The sequence below is a fragment of the Eutrema salsugineum genome, unplaced genomic scaffold (assembly GCF_000478725.1).
Source record: "Eutrema salsugineum unplaced genomic scaffold, Eutsalg1_0 scaffold_9, whole genome shotgun sequence".
NCBI classification, from domain to species: Eukaryota; Viridiplantae; Streptophyta; class Magnoliopsida; order Brassicales; family Brassicaceae; genus Eutrema; species Eutrema salsugineum.
The window spans coordinates 4,651,725-4,666,906 of record NW_006256342.1 but is presented as its reverse complement, the minus strand read 5'-3'; the positions used below and the strand labels follow the sequence as shown (position 1 = coordinate 4,666,906).

General features: G+C 38.0%; 3 protein-coding genes, 1 long non-coding RNA gene and 1 other non-coding gene across 9 annotated transcripts; 4 read left to right on the top strand and 1 right to left on the bottom strand.

The window, feature by feature from the left end:
• The first annotated feature begins 496 nt into the window (after positions 1-496).
• On the top strand, positions 497-3,746 carry LOC18009275 (serine/arginine repetitive matrix protein 1). Of its 5 annotated transcripts, none has more exons than XM_006390855.2 (8): positions 497-576; positions 685-895; positions 1,134-1,267; positions 1,527-1,558; positions 1,638-2,740; positions 2,935-3,015; positions 3,229-3,291; positions 3,395-3,746. In XM_006390855.2, exons 2-8 carry the CDS (start codon positions 839-841, stop codon positions 3,443-3,445), a joined length of 1,521 nt encoding a protein of 506 aa, XP_006390917.1. In that variant the 5' UTR covers positions 497-576; positions 685-838; the 3' UTR covers positions 3,446-3,746. The 5 variants fall into 5 exon arrangements, with proteins under 5 accessions (XP_006390917.1, XP_024011720.1, XP_024011730.1 ...); XM_024155952.1 differs by having other exon boundaries at positions 2,932-3,015; XM_024155962.1 differs by having other exon boundaries at positions 522-576; positions 738-895; positions 2,932-3,015.
• A 518-nt stretch (positions 3,747-4,264) lies between these two features.
• LOC112087127 lies at positions 4,265-4,381 on the top strand. The gene has a single exon (XR_002899906.1). It is a non-coding gene; the product is annotated as a U5 spliceosomal RNA (small nuclear RNA).
• Positions 4,382-4,834: 453 nt separating this feature from the next.
• LOC18008126 (50S ribosomal protein L7/L12) lies at positions 4,835-6,824 on the top strand. The gene is made up of 2 exons (XM_006390853.2): positions 4,835-5,642; positions 6,490-6,824. Exon 1 carries the CDS (start codon positions 4,971-4,973, stop codon positions 5,619-5,621), a length of 651 nt encoding a protein of 216 aa, XP_006390915.1. The 5' UTR covers positions 4,835-4,970; the 3' UTR covers positions 5,622-5,642; positions 6,490-6,824.
• Positions 6,825-8,634: 1,810 nt separating this feature from the next.
• Positions 8,635-9,488, top strand: LOC112084567. The gene is made up of 2 exons (XR_002898243.1): positions 8,635-8,826; positions 9,134-9,488. It is a non-coding gene; the product is annotated as an uncharacterized LOC112084567 (long non-coding RNA).
• Positions 9,489-11,036: 1,548 nt separating this feature from the next.
• Positions 11,037-13,212, bottom strand: LOC18009467 (protein IFH1). The gene is made up of 4 exons (XM_006390851.2): positions 12,602-13,212; positions 12,289-12,496; positions 11,483-12,208; positions 11,037-11,385 (listed from the first exon to the last, which is right to left on the bottom strand). The coding sequence occupies exons 1-4, from the start codon at positions 13,164-13,166 to the stop codon at positions 11,301-11,303; spliced, it is 1,584 nt and encodes a 527-aa protein (XP_006390913.1). The 5' UTR covers positions 13,167-13,212; the 3' UTR covers positions 11,037-11,300.
• Positions 13,213-15,182: the final 1,970 nt, after the last annotated feature.

Below are 15,182 nucleotides of genomic sequence, written 5' to 3'. Positions count from 1 at the left end.
TGACCCATATCTCCTGTAAAACGAGATGGTATCTAATCACAATTTACGTCCTCAAGTGGCTCATCAAATTAAAACCTCATTTTATAATTAAGCAATGTAACTGATTCGACATTCAATAGTGGAACACGACAGGATCGCACAGACTCATAACCTAGAATTATCTAATATGTAGTATTCTTTGGAATGAGCTTAATATTCTTCTAAAATATATCAATTATGTGCATAAAAAGGTATGAAGACATAACAAACACGACGACCAATATTTCACATCCGTTCATGATTCAAACTAATTCTCAATATATTTAAACCTTAAAAATACATAATTCACCTTCAATATCATAGTACTTGGTTAAAAAAAACAAAATTGTCTGCATTTCGGTACTAATAAAGGACACAATAGACCGTAAATGAAACAATTGGGTCAAATGTGAAAATAATGCAGAAATCCGAGGACATCTCTTAAATTCATTTGCAGTTGATGAACATGGGCGAAGCCACCAATTCAGAGTCAGGTCTCTTGATTCGTACTGCGCACAGCTCTTTCAAAGCGAGTCCCCGTCACGATCGTCTCTTCACGTAAATAATTTTTCCGATTTCTTCTACGTTTATCTCATCGGAAAATTCGCTGGGATCTTACGGTACCCTGTGTAATCGTATCTTCGGATTATACCCTTTATTTTTCAGGAACATTTGTACTCTCTGTGTGATTTTGAGTAGATTCGGCTCCATACTGTTAGGGTTTGAAGGAGGTGATTGTGAGGCCTCTTTTCGCTCTCGGGTTATATCTCCCTTTAAGCTAGAATTGGTTCTCTTAGGGCTTCCTCCTTGAGTTCCTCAAATGTCAGAAGCTTCTCGGCGGAGTAGGGTCACTATTACTCTAGGGCGTAGCGGCCAGGTACGTTTCCTCTCATGAGATGCTAATTGTTCATCCCAAAGTTCGTTAAAATTCTTACTTTTGCAGTCTATTGTTGCTTTGGTGATGGTAACTGGATTATCATAGGGCTTTGGAAAAATCTGGAAATGGGTCTGTTCCACTGTTTACGTAGATGGGTTATACGAAGAAAATATGCTGGTTTAGGATCCAATGAGCCGAGTCTAGAAAACTGTTCATTTTGTGATATCCCGTTTTGCAGGTGGTAAGTCGAGATGGAAGTGATTTAGATGCCGGATATGAGTTGCCCAGAGTTGGGACCAAGCGGTCTGTCAAAGAAAGATTAGGGAATCAGTTAGATAGTTCTGTTTACGGAAGTGATGCGGTCAGTAAAAGGTGTTTCCATTTTCCTTCTTATGTTATCTGTATTGCACTATTGCTGCATATTGAATATTCAGGAACTTCTTAATTTGTGATGTTTTCTATTATTGTCATGAAATTTAGGCCTTTTTTCGGTTCTTGGGGTTGGGAATAAGGAATGCTGATTACTATAGATGGATTCATGGGATATGCTCTGGGATTTGGATTTTTTTAAATTCTTTGCATGTGTTGCTGCGCCTAAATACCGTGTTTTTGCTCTTCTTTGTTTGTGTAGGCAAAGAGGGGAAGGAAGTTTCAGTGGAAATGGTATAGATATATATATATATTACTGGATACAGACTGGCAGCTTTGCTGATTTTCTGACCCACCACTCTTTGTTACTAAGATTTGCAGATCAGTCAAAATGATCTCCGGTTCAAACTGATGCAAAAAAATGTCCAGAGACGAGCTCAGAGCGATGGAGGCAGCACTTTTGATCTTCGTGAGAAGCTCTCTAGGAGTGAGCAGCCTCCTCGTAGCCTTGATATTCGACCTCGTATGGCTGAGCCAAGAGATGACCCGTTACCTCCATCGAGAACTGCTCGTGATTCTTCTCAGATGCTATCATCAAGCAGTTCCTCTTTTCCATGGACTCTGGATGATATACGACGAAGATCTCCAGAGAGGTATGTGGATACTTCCAGGGGTCGGTCGCCGCCAAGAAATGCTGAAAGTATCAGTGGCACTCCAAGGGCTCTATCAAGGGCTCTATCACCGCCAAGAAATGCGGGAAGGATGCTTGGCCCTCCAAGGGATCTATCACCGCTAAGAAATGCGGGAAGGATGATTAGCGCTCCAAGGGATCTGTCACCGCCAAGAATTTCTGGAAGGATGATTAGCGCTCCAAGGGATCTATCACCGCAAAGAAGTTCTGGAAGGATAATTGGCAATCAAAGGGATCTATCACCGCCAAGAAATTCTGGAAGGATGCTTAGCGCTCCAAGGGATCTATCACCGCAAAGAAATGGTGGAAGGATGATTGGAAATCCAAGGGATCTATCACCGCCAAGAACTGCTGGAAGGATAAGGGATCTATCACCGCCAAGGAATACCAGAAGCTTCAGTGGTTCTAGGACTCTGTCCCCAAGTAGAAATGTGGGAAGCTACATGGGTTCTTCTCGGGGGTTTTCTCCTCCTAGGAATTCTGGAAGCTACATAGGTTCTTCCAGGGGTTTTTCCCCTCCTAGGAATCCTGGAAGCTACATGGGTTCTTCCAGGGGTTCTCCTCCATCTAGGAACATCGATGATTTTCGTGGACAAAGCAGGATGCTTGATGATGTGAGAGCGTCACCATATGCAGTTAGAGGTGTACTACAAAGTCAAGCACCAGCAAGTGGTACTACTTTCTCCAGGCCAATGTTACCTCCTCCCGTCCCAAACCCTCATCCGTTGCCTCCTTTGAGTCAGCTTCCTCCCCTTGGAAGTATTATGCAGAACAGTCCCTTCCCTGTAAGATCTTTTGTTTTTTCTTCTCAATTTTGACGATAATTTTGCTTTTTGCTTTCTCTTTTTAAACACTGTGTTAGTCCTTCCCATTCACCTCTGTTTTATGACCCATAATGCAACATTTGTGTTCAGATAGTCAAAACTATTATACATGTGTTATATAATATGCCATGTATATCTGCTTGGTGCTACAGCAGGTGGAAGAGCCTCTAACAGTTGATGGCTTTCTAAATTCAATTGGACTGGGAAAATACTCCCTTGCCTTTAAGAGAGAGGAAGTAAGTGCGCCATTCTTTTCTTGTCCTATAGCTTTGCCATTGTGGCCTTTGTGCTAGTTTATTGGGTGTTTTTCATATTGGCATTTCAATGTGCAGCAGAACACAGATAGATTGTATCAAATTACCAATGAATCCGCTGAGATGATTAACTTGTCGTCTGAGCTCTGTTTCTTAATATTCCATTGATAACAAACTCGACTAATATGATAACAGGTGGATATGACCACGATAAAGCAAATGAAAGAAAGTGATCTTAAAGATCTCATCATACCAATGGTACTTTCCTTTTGATGCTTATCGATCTAAAAAACAATTGGGATTTGATTTGTTCTTTTAAAATATTTCTTGAACTTGGTACCATTCCATTGATGCAATGCAGGGTCCAAGGAAGAAGATTCTTCAGGCTATAGCCTGCCTTCCAAACCGGTAGCAATGACAGACAGGCGGGTTTGGTCTCTCGCTGGATTCTTACTCTTTTAGTTTTGTTGGCATCTATGCGGTAGGAACTAAGGAAATGTTTTGAGAGTCAAAACCGCAACTCTTAACCGAAACTCCTCCTTTTTGGGTAATTTGTAGGCAGAACTTCTTTTTGTAATTCTTCTGTCATGGAATTTCCGTTTTTCTGCTATACAAGTTGGTGATGGGAGCAGCTTGTTATGGAATTTCCTTTTTTAGAATGAAAACTGTTATTAATCTCAGACTTGTTGATGCCACTTTTTTTTACTGCTATGTAAGTTTGGTCCCTTTGGGACAGGTGCATGTCTTTTCTCCCCTGGAGTAACAACACAAACAGGAGGTTTGTTGGTTGGTTACAACTTCCTGAGTTTCTTCAATTCCGACACTTTGCACTCCCTTCTTTCAACCTTAAGGGAAGGGATCAAACGGAAACAATTAGAGAAGCTCCTCGTTGTATTTTTACTTTGGTTGTACATCGCAACAACTGTAATCGTAACTGTCTCACTAGAGAACATTGCTGCAACCATCAACAGTTCGACCTTACTGCTTTGATTAAGTGAAGTAGTGAACAATGCAGATTTGACAGCTTTTTAGAATAATATGAACGAATTGATAAAAAGAACGAGTGTATCTGAAGCCCAAGTTGAGTTTTTGGCCATCAAAGCCCACAGAGTTTTAAATCAGTAGCGCTTATTGGTGTTTCGTTTCAGTGTCCCACATCGGAAGACTCGGAGTAATTGGCAGCAGAAAATGCAATATAAATAACTCTCGTTCCTTCTTCAAAAAATCACGCAGCCATGTGGTGAGCACAAAGCGAACTATTCTTTCGCCTTTTACTAAAGAATACCGTGTGCTCTCCACGCTAAGTGGCATACGCCTATTTTTGGAGGGTCCCGCTTTCGGTGGGCCCAACAGTACTAGTTAAATTTGTGAGCAATCATAATGAAAAGAGAATTTAATGGAATTATCGCTCACATCATCAATTTAGAAGAAAGTATTTCAATTAATTGTGTGGTTGGTTTTTATTAATTATGAAAATTATCGGATTATTATTAGAAGGAAACGAAAAGGACCATCGTGAGTGATTTTGGAAAGAACCATTTTGGTCTCCACATATTAGGGTTTTCAGGGTCTCTACACATTTAAAATTTCCTTGATTTTGTGTCATATAAAGCCTTTTAATATTTGTTTTCATTTTAGAGACGTGATATCATCATAATTTTTTTTGTTTTTGACCACTAGTAACTATATTACTGAAAACTCATTACAAATACACCGCAAAGGTCTCAAGTTTAGCTGGGCCAAAAGAGTATTGGGTTTCAGCTTATTTTAGGTGGAGATAAATGGGCTTTTCGATGCCATTGCATAATCTCTTTTGACTGTTTAGGGCATCTTCCCCAGATGAAGCAAAAACCCCATTTCGTTGCCTATTTCCGCGGTGAGATTCCGGTGCTCCGTTTCTGGAATCGGTGAAGATACTAGAGCCTCGCTTGCTAAATATGAGCTTAATTCTCAGATTCCGTCAACATTTATCGAATAGGTTAGCTCAAACCTCCAGATTATCACTTGTTTCTCGTATCGGCGATTGCCGGAGTTTCGGACAACCGGCGAGAAAAGAGGATAAAGGAGAAGAAGAAGAAGAAGAAATCGATCAGAGGAAGCTCCCAACCGATTACGATCCAGCGACTTTCGATCCAACAGAGCACCGTAGTCCTCCAACGGAGCGTGTGTTCAGACTCGTCGACGAGATCTCATCTCTCACGTTATCAGAAATCTCCGAGCTCGGTGCGATCATCATGCAGAAGAAAGGAATCACGGAGTTACCAACCGTCGCCGTCATGAAACCCGGAGCTGCTGGTGCCGGGATCGTCGGAGGAGTAGGTCAGGGACAAAGCGGCGGCGGTGGTGGAGCGAGTGAGGAAGCTAAAGCGGAGAAGACAGTGTTTGAGATTAGGTTGGAAAGTTTCGAAGCATCTGCTAAAATCAAGATCATTAAGGAGGTAAGGAGTTTTACTGATTTGGGTCTTAAGGAAGCTAAGGAATTGGTGGAGAAGACTCCTTCGGTTTTGAAAGCCGGATTGTCGAAAGAAGAAGGTGAGAAGATCTTGGAGAAGTTGAAGGCACTTGGTGCAAAAGTTGTTTTGGAGTGATATCAAATCAAATCAATCCAGGTCTGTGTTTTACTTTGGATCTTCGATCTTATGAGCTTCGATCTTATGAGCTTAAGAGTGACTGGTATTAGGAGCTAGTTAAGGTTTCATAAGGCCATAGATTACACTAAACTTCTTTTTTTCTCATTGCTAATTGGTTTTTGAGAAATGAAATTCTATGAATCTTTGCTACTTCAAAATGTATTGCAAAATAGTGTTTTTTTTTTCTTGGTATAATAATCGAATGCTTGAGAACATTAGACATGTGTTTTAGTGTTAGTCCATGGTTTTGATCTTGACTAAGAATCAAGCATATTTCGCTTGGCTTTTCAACTTTTTTGGTTGGTATCAAGATCTTGATTCTGCTTCAAAACTAATGAAAGCTGAGATTCCGAAGAAGGAATAAACAAATTAGTATGGCATTGTAAATCCCACTTGTGAGATTTGGTTTCACTGCAAGAGAAAATAAACAAATTTGGATGAATTTGAGGTTGTTTTAAGTTTCTTATGTGATAAAAAATTCATACCAATCTTTCTTCCATTCTCACTTTTCCCAATACTGCTCCTGCGCCATTTGAGGAAATGATATTTTGGTCTAGGATTCGACAAGATTTTGATAGACATCTGACTCGCTTGAAAGATGTCACACGAGAAGCCTATGTTTTACTTCTATCAGAATTGTCTCATAATCAGCAAAACATATGTTATTTCCTTGAAATCAAAAAAGAAAAAAAAGTTGTCTTACTTTTTCATCTATCTTGTGATGTTTCCATCTCTGCATATACTTGCGAGTCCTACGAAAGAGTTTTTTTTTTTGTTTTTCCTTTTTCCATAACGTCAATGACACTCAGTGTTGTGTTATTGTTAGAGTGGCATCTTTGAACATCGGGTTCGCTAATCATAAACCCTTTGATGAAAGTGGACCAAGCAAAAAAGACATACTGTAAGCAGAGCCAAATTCTCACCGAAAGATTGGGTGGTTCATGACATACAGATTTCTGGAGAAACAAAAACTAAGTGACAATTTCGGATTCAAGACCCAAAGATACTCGCAAATTATCTACTTACCAAGCAGTTTCAAAAGACGAGAAGACTATTTCCACGTTGGTTTAGTTCTTTCTTTATGTGGTAAATGATAAGGAACAGACCCAAACCTCTCTGTTTCTCTTATACCCCACACTTGCTTCACTTGAACTTTCTGTATATAATAAATTAAGCACAAAGCTTTGTTATTTTTCCCTTTTCATTATATTAGTTACAAATGAAAACCACGGAAGAGAACAGAGCCCAATGGATTCTAACTACCATCTGTACCCAAGTTTGCTTGAGCATGATGCATTCCTAAGAAAATGTCCATAAATGGAACATGTCAATCATTTGTCAACGGAACAAGTCAACAACATTAGATTTAAGATATTTTCACTAGAACTATGTGTGACATGTGATAACTTAGAGAGAGTTTTTGGAAAACTTGATTAACTTTATCGATCACAAATGTATTCTTTATATATACAATATAAGATAAGCTCAAACTAGAATTCATGTTATCCTAGTTATATATATCCATCCTAGTTATAGAACCATATAGATCCTCTCTTAACAACATTTACCAAAGAGAATCAAACATTTCTTTCTGGTCCATTCAATTACGAATAAACTTTTACATACAAAATAAAAACCAACTCACACCAACGCAGCCTCAGGCTTACTTACATAAAGATTTTTTTTTCACCGCCATATCCTGCTACGTTGCATGTTTCTATTCCCATACCTTGACGCATTTACAAAGCTGATTTAAAATACACCACTATATCCAAACTCGATAGGAGACAATTTTTCCGCTTTTTTTTGTTATTTGTTTTGTGAAACGGAATATATCCAAATTTTATCAGGAGACAAGTAGTTTTCCTTTTCGTGTTATGTCTATATATGATATGAACGAATGAAAACTCTTGTGGAGCAAAGAGATATAAATAAGGAGAAACCCTAACTCATAGCACAACAAACACGCATAGAATACAAACAAATAAAAAAACCTCAGAAGGAGAAAATCAGAGTGAGAGATGGAGACTAGAAGACAGAAGAAGAAAAGGAAAGAGAGAGATATGTATCTTCCGGAGGAAATAGTGATGAGCATAATGGCGAGATTACCGGTGCAAAGTATCGTTAGATTCAAGTTAGTGTGTAGAGAATGGAAATCTCTAACGTTATCTGCATTCTTCCGAGATCTCTACCATAGCAATTCCAATTCAACCTCTTGTTATAATTGGTCGATCCTTCACGAATTACATTCTAGTTTGGAGGAGATGAAACTCGACTTACCACGTGAGTCATCATCGCAGGTTAACATTTCTTCTTTGGCGAGTGGTTTTATTACTCAAAACAAGAGCAAGAAGATCAAAGAGATTTGTGTTTTGGCTTGCACCGATGGATTGGTTCTGCTGCGTCTTCTCGAGGAGGAGGACATGATGATGATGATGATGATACGTTACTACATTGGGAATCCAGTGCTACCACAATGGATTCAACTCCCTGATCCTCCTTCTCTTCCTAGAAAACATTTTCCATACCATTATGGTTTCTTTGACTCGGGAATTGTGACAAGAATGCACAATGGTGCCCTCTTAGGCTACAAGGTGGTTCGGATACATAGGGATGCACTAACGTTAATTAGGTCTCCAACATGGAGTTTTGAGATCTTTTCATCGGATACGAGTGAATGGAGTGTTAAACAAGTCTCTTGTCCTGGTGGTGGTGTTTCCATGCTCACCACATCTACTCCCGTTTCTTTGAATGGGAAACTTCACTGGCTTGATAACTCCTACTGTGTTATTGTCTATGATTTCTTTTCCCACGATGATGAACTCCGAGCCATAAGACCATGTCCATCAGAGGATCATGGAGAGTTCATGGCTCAGTTTTTTAGGCAAAAACCATTAAAAAAAAAGAAAAATGGCTCAATATTGATGAACCGCCTCTTCCTGAGGAGTCTAAAGAGACGGTATCGTCCAAGTATCATGCATACATCGAAAGCTCTGATTGGTCGAAAAATTTGGGGACAATTTTTTTTTGGCATCGGGTATTCTCCTTCACACGACTCTCTTCTCTCTTCTTCTTCCCAGATGATTTTCAGTTCGGAGAAAACTCTTAATCACGCCGCCGTAGACTTCTAATCCCATCATCAAGATCCATTCCAAGCATCCGGGTAATAAGCTTTGTGGTCTTTAATTTGTTAAACTTTGAAACAGATTTGGGGATTTTAGGGTTTCGAATTTGGGGAAATTTCGAATTCTTTTACTCAGCAACAATTTGATCAGTGTTCTAGACAGAAGAGGCGGAGGTTGAATACCCGATGAAACCGTATTGATTCGGGAATTGTTACGGGAATTATACTCCTGCATTTTCTCATTGTATCGTTTTTATAGGGTTGATGATTTAGTGTTTTGTGAAATTGTTTGTTTTTCTGGGTATGGGTGATTTAGCTTTTTGATTCTTGTTTTCCTATAATTCAGCTGGGATGTGCTCGTAATTGTTGTTTGCTCATTGGAAAAGTAGTTTGATAAAGATGACTCAGATCATGGAAATTCAGGATTGTATACACGGTGCTGAAGAAGCAAGACGAAGCTCTTTATGGATCTCAGAAATCTGGTCTTACTTCTTCAGGCATTAATCCCTCAATCCTCCGGCTGGGTTTGTGAACATCGCCAACAGATGGCTGGATCAAAAAGTTGAAGAAGAATGCTTGATACTTGGTAATCTGGAACATGAGTTTGTTGGTTTTGAGTTGCAGGCTTTTCCTTGCTTTGAATCTGTAGCTATTTGGAACAATGGATCTTTGTATATAGTTGATGAACTGTTTTTGTCTTCGATCAAGAGTAATGGAACTTTGGAACTTTATAAAACCGTTTTTTTTTTAATTCTGGTGAACCTCATTATTAGGTTTACTAATGGAACCAGAATTACGGCAGACTCTTCCCAAAACACAAAACCAAAAAATAATAATAATATATTTTGGTGAACTCCTAAGATGAGTTTACTGATGTACTTGCTCTAAGCCCACCCGCCTGGAAAGAAGACACTCGGTGGTGTAATACTGTGAGCGGAATCCATTTATGTGGCTGCTTCTCTCCATGCGATAAGATTATCTGCACCACCTCACAAGGGTATTTTTTGCTTGTTGATGTTGGATTGATAAGAGAGGACAAGAGCTATAATGTTAGGGTTTGGAGGCTCGAGTGTGGTGATTCTTGCAACTGGCAAAAGGTTTGGGAAATCAACATGGCTTGTCTAGGGCTTGGCCGTAGCTGTGTTCCAATGGCAGTCAACTGTTTTGATATCAACGTCATCTACCTGTGGGACTTAGACCGCGAATGTTTTCTAGCTTGTAATTTTAGGACACATGCAAAATCTTACGGAACTCGTAAAGATGGTGATGCATATACTTTGTGCTTCGAGTCAAGTTTATGCCTGTCGCAGTTTGTTCCGTCCTTGCAACTCGTACCGACACATAGAAATCCAAGATGATATATATATTGAATACTATCTATAATTTTCATGCTCCTATATGTTATTTCTATCATTTGTTTCCTTCTGCTTAGCTGGAAAAGGTTTCTCTCCGTAAATCATTTTGATTGATTTTGCATCAAATTTTCATTGTACATAACTTCTGATCGATTTTACATAAATTTCATGTTCAATAACACATGAACTGGGAAGACATTTACAAATCATTAGTTTGATAACAGAGGATTTGAAGAATAAAAAATAAACAAAATCCTCTAAAATCAAAATGGCAAACTAACTGATGTAGTTTATTTCATGGATTTAATCTTGATTTAGAATTCTTACATTGTTTATTTTTTAATCAAAGCATGTTGGCTACTTGGCTTGGCTCCTCATTGATCATGTCATATACTCTGATATCAGGATCTTGATTCTGAAATAATTATAGCATAAATTCAACCGAATTACCACGATTAATCTCAGGTTCTGCATCAGTGGAAAAATATGTCACATTCAGTAGCACTACATAGGCAGAAACAATTTTATCACACGAAGCTATGGATGTTCCTATAAAGACGCAAGAATATGATAGACATCAACCCACTTGGAGTATGTCACACGGTATCCTATGTTTTATCAGAATTGTATCCCACAATGAGCAAAACATCTGTTATTTCTTTGAACTAAAATCTATGATTCAAAAAAAGATAAAGAAAAATACATTTTTGACATCTTGCGAGTCCTATGAATGATGAGTTTGTTATCAAAATCTTGCGTTAATGTTACACTCACTAATCGTTGTCAAAATGGCAGCTAAAACGCTAATGAAAGTGAACAAAGCACCAAAAGACATAAACAAGAGATTTAAAACAGGGCCAAAGAAGTGAAATAAATCAGATGATTGGAATTAAGTGAAACAAATAGTCAGAATCTTATTATGTTCTGAAAATGAAATTTGCCGACATCGTTGTATCCACGAAATGGCACAAGAGAAGCAACAGAGACAGAAAAGCATATCCTCATGTAACGTTTTATGCCCTTATCCTTTGTCTAGTCTGTATCTTGTAATACTTCTACAAGAACAGAAAAAAGATGGCTATCTACTAGCAATTGATTAAGAGAATTCCTCCAAAACAAAATTGATCAGACTAACACTTAGATCCACTTTTGTGATGATCATTCGTCATTTGAGGTTGAAGCAGCTTTTGCCGCATACTTGACTAAGACACCGGTTAAGAGAGCCTTTTCCTTCACCTTTAACCTATGAAATTGTAATATCAAGAAATCAATCAGTTTAAGTAAAATAAAATAATTACAGTTGGTAACTGTTTTAGCAAAGATTGCTGCATGCTTTTTACCTCTTGGAAGATCCTGGAATTTCTATCGTTGAGGCCTTTTTCCCTTTCACAAGAATCTTTTTCTTCTTCTTCTTCTTCTCCTTCTTCTGCCCTTCGACTCTACTAGCTGGTTTTGCTTCTTGTTGATCAGAGTCAGCTCCTCCGCTCAAGAGCTTTTCTCTACCAAGAAGCTTAAGCTCCAGCCTACGGATTCTATCTATCCGTTTTTCATCTGAGGATGACATTGAACTGTTCGGAGGTTCAAGATTCTCTTTAGCAAATTCTTCTACATCAGCCGTATCAAGTTCATCATCATCCAGGCGTGTTTCTCCTACAGCTTCCTCGGATTTATTTGCCAGGGATGAAACTAAAGACGTCTCTAATTCCTCGTGTTCTCCAATCTCACGCTTCACGACTTGTTTCTGAGACCTTAAGTCAGGTTTCGAATCACGTCTTGGTTCTATAGGAGATTCTACGCTGCTAGAGATACCATTTCGTTCTTCTTCTTCCGCTTCCGTTTCATCCACCTCTTCGTCTGAATCATCCGATTCTTCTTGTGAATCCAAGAAAGCAACATCAGCATTAGAAACTGCTTCTAAACCGGAAAACGGAAGCTCCTCAAAGACTGTATCTGAGCGTAATTCCTCAGACACTGATTGATTTGAAGAAAAGTCCACAACTTGACATTTGATTTGCTTTATAACTTTTCCAAATGATAATCTCTGTCCAGTGAACTGCTCCACGAACCTAACAAAAAACAGAACAAACTTTAGCCTTATCACCAAAGATAGAAATGCTAATTTTACAAACAACAATGTCTCTAATACCTATTTGCATCAATCTCGCTTTTGAAATCAACAAGAGCAAATCCTTTACAGACAGGATCTTTAGTCTTCTTATTCCCTGACACAGCTGGTGCTATATTTAAGATACCACTTACTTCTTTGAAAGCAACCTTAAGATCTCTGTGAACATTCTTCTTCTTAGGAAGATTGGTCACACGAACACGGAACCCAATCTGAGTTTCTCCAGGTCCTTTTTCAATACAAACAATCCAACAAAAGCTTAAATGAGATTCAAGCTACTACTATAAGTCATGTCAGAAATTTGGGATTGTTTGGGAGGAAAGAAAGACGAAACCTTTGATTTGACTATCGTTGCGCTTGAGAGGATCGTTCTTGAGCTTATTGAGATTAGCAGCTTGAGCTTTCCAGCTTTGTTCAATTTCGTCGAGCAGCTTATCTTCAATTGAAGTTTCGTACTTTTTACCTACCCCAAACCCACGAGGCTTTTTCTCCAACCATTTCTTCATCTTCCCCATTGGCAAAAACTCAACTTCATCTTCGTCTCCATCTCCTTCGCCTTCTAAATCAAATTCACCCCAATCCTCATCCTCCTCTTCATCATCGTCTTCTTCTTCCCCATCATCGTCGTCGATACTGCTTCCCGACTCCATCACACCGGAACTGCCGCTTTTTCGTTTGTTTACAGCGAAGGAACGAAACCCATCGTTTCTTTTGACAACGAATGCTCGAAATCTCTGTCGAATTCGATGAGAAAATGAGATATATGTAGAACTTGTAAAACAGGGAGAAATCAGATAACCAGACGACGAAGAAGAAGAAGCGAAGGAGCACGATGACTTCAAACGAGAAGGAGATTGAGAATGGAGCAAAACGGAATTGCAGAGCGAAGCTCCGTTCATGGTTGTGTCTTTCGTTATCTTCTTCTTCTTCTTCGCCGGAGAAGAAACTGCGTAAACGCAAACAAAGCGTCTTCAAAAAGGCCCATTACTTTATTCATGTTGTAATTAATGGGCCAATTACAGTCTCAGTTTAGGCCCATTACTTTGGAATTAGCCCATCATATTTCTGTCGTAAATTGATGTAACACCATAAATGTTGCTGGCTTACATTTAGCATGCCTGACCAATAATTTACACGGAATCATATAAGTATAATGGATTTTACTTGAAAGATGTATGAATATGTGAGACAACATCTTTCAAAGGCCCCAGGTTTTTATGAACTTCAAAGTGACGTTGATATATTATACCCCAAGAAAAAAGTGACGTTGAAATAGCAAGTATAAATTATATTGTTTATGTGCTTTCCTATTTCTCACAATTTTCTTACAAATTCTGATTTCATTAGCCGTGACAAAATCAAAGGACGCAGATAGACTCATTGATGAAAGTGTGAGACTTTCTTAGGGCGGATACAAAACATTAAAGGGACGAAAAGATGAAACTAAAAATGAAAGGTAAATATTAAAGTTACAAAATAGAAAGAAATAAAAACAGTGCAGAAAATACAAAAATGCTAGGCTGTGTGTAGACCCATTAGAGAGATATATGGAGATTAAGCTTTGTATATATTTACGTGTCCATTTTGTAATTGGACCAGTTCTTGATTTGAAGTCATGAGATCTCTCTCAATGGGACCATTTCCTCATACATGTTGGTCCGTTTCACATGTGTGTGGTTCTGTATACGTATCGTATACTTAGAAATATACGGTGTTATATGTCTAGAGTCTACACAACATAAACCTACTTGCATATTGCCATACGATTTTTGGGGTTGAATGTGTTAGGATATAATTAGTCTTACATAACACGTATATATATATATATATATCACCATTCACCAACCAATAATCAATATACTACTTTAGTAGTGTAAGAAAATATATGCTATATAAGTGTAAAAGAAATAAATGCATATGAGAACTATCTATGTTATTATAATGTCAAACATGCATAAGAATTTTTTACATTAAAATCTTGCCTTATCATTGTTAATTAGTCTTCATAAATAATCAGAGTTAGGTTGAGTTGGAGTAGCTCTTGAGTTGGCCTACACTGTTGAGTTCAAAAGTCAGTCAATAGTCAATATATCTTTATTGGTTGCTATTTCTATAATCTTTATCTAATGTTACTTATACATATATCATAGATGATATATTATGGAAATTGAAAGTATGAAACCACGCTAGGTATCTACAACTAGAAAAAGGATTATAGAGTTGATCATTGAAGAATAGCCACTATCTGACAAGCCGCCATAGTGGTTAATTGGTTTCAATAAAAGATGATAGTGCTCTAAGATAGACCATGCTACAAACCCTTAGTGGGTAGGGTAGTTAGATAATCAGCAACATAGCACTATTACAATGATAAACAAACATCTACAGCGTTGAAGCTTTTAGTGTTTTAGTGTAAAACTGCACATATATAATTACATCTGCATATACGTGTGCGTATATATATCCTAAGTTATCGATACTATTCCATTTCTATTGGATTGAAAAACGTATTTGAGATCTATCCGGTTATATTCATTAATTAGTACCAATGTATAATTCACATTTTTCATGTTTTGGGCCTATGGACATAAATACTTTTTTTTTTGAAACCTAAAGGCATAAATACTTTACAAATGGTAAAAATAACTAGAACGGTTACATATGTTATAAATAAAGTTTTTGATATTTTCGTTCTTGTATGCACGTCCCATTCTTATGTGTTTAAGAACCTATTATATTCCACACCATTTAATCTGCTTGTTTTACATAGGTTTTTGTACGGGTATAAATGATGAAGCGATTATCTGATACACATGAACAGTTGAACTTGTTTTTCTTAAATGCTAGAGCAGAGTAAGATACTGTTATAAGCTATTGAATTTTTGCATTTATGTATGTATATATATATGTCTTTT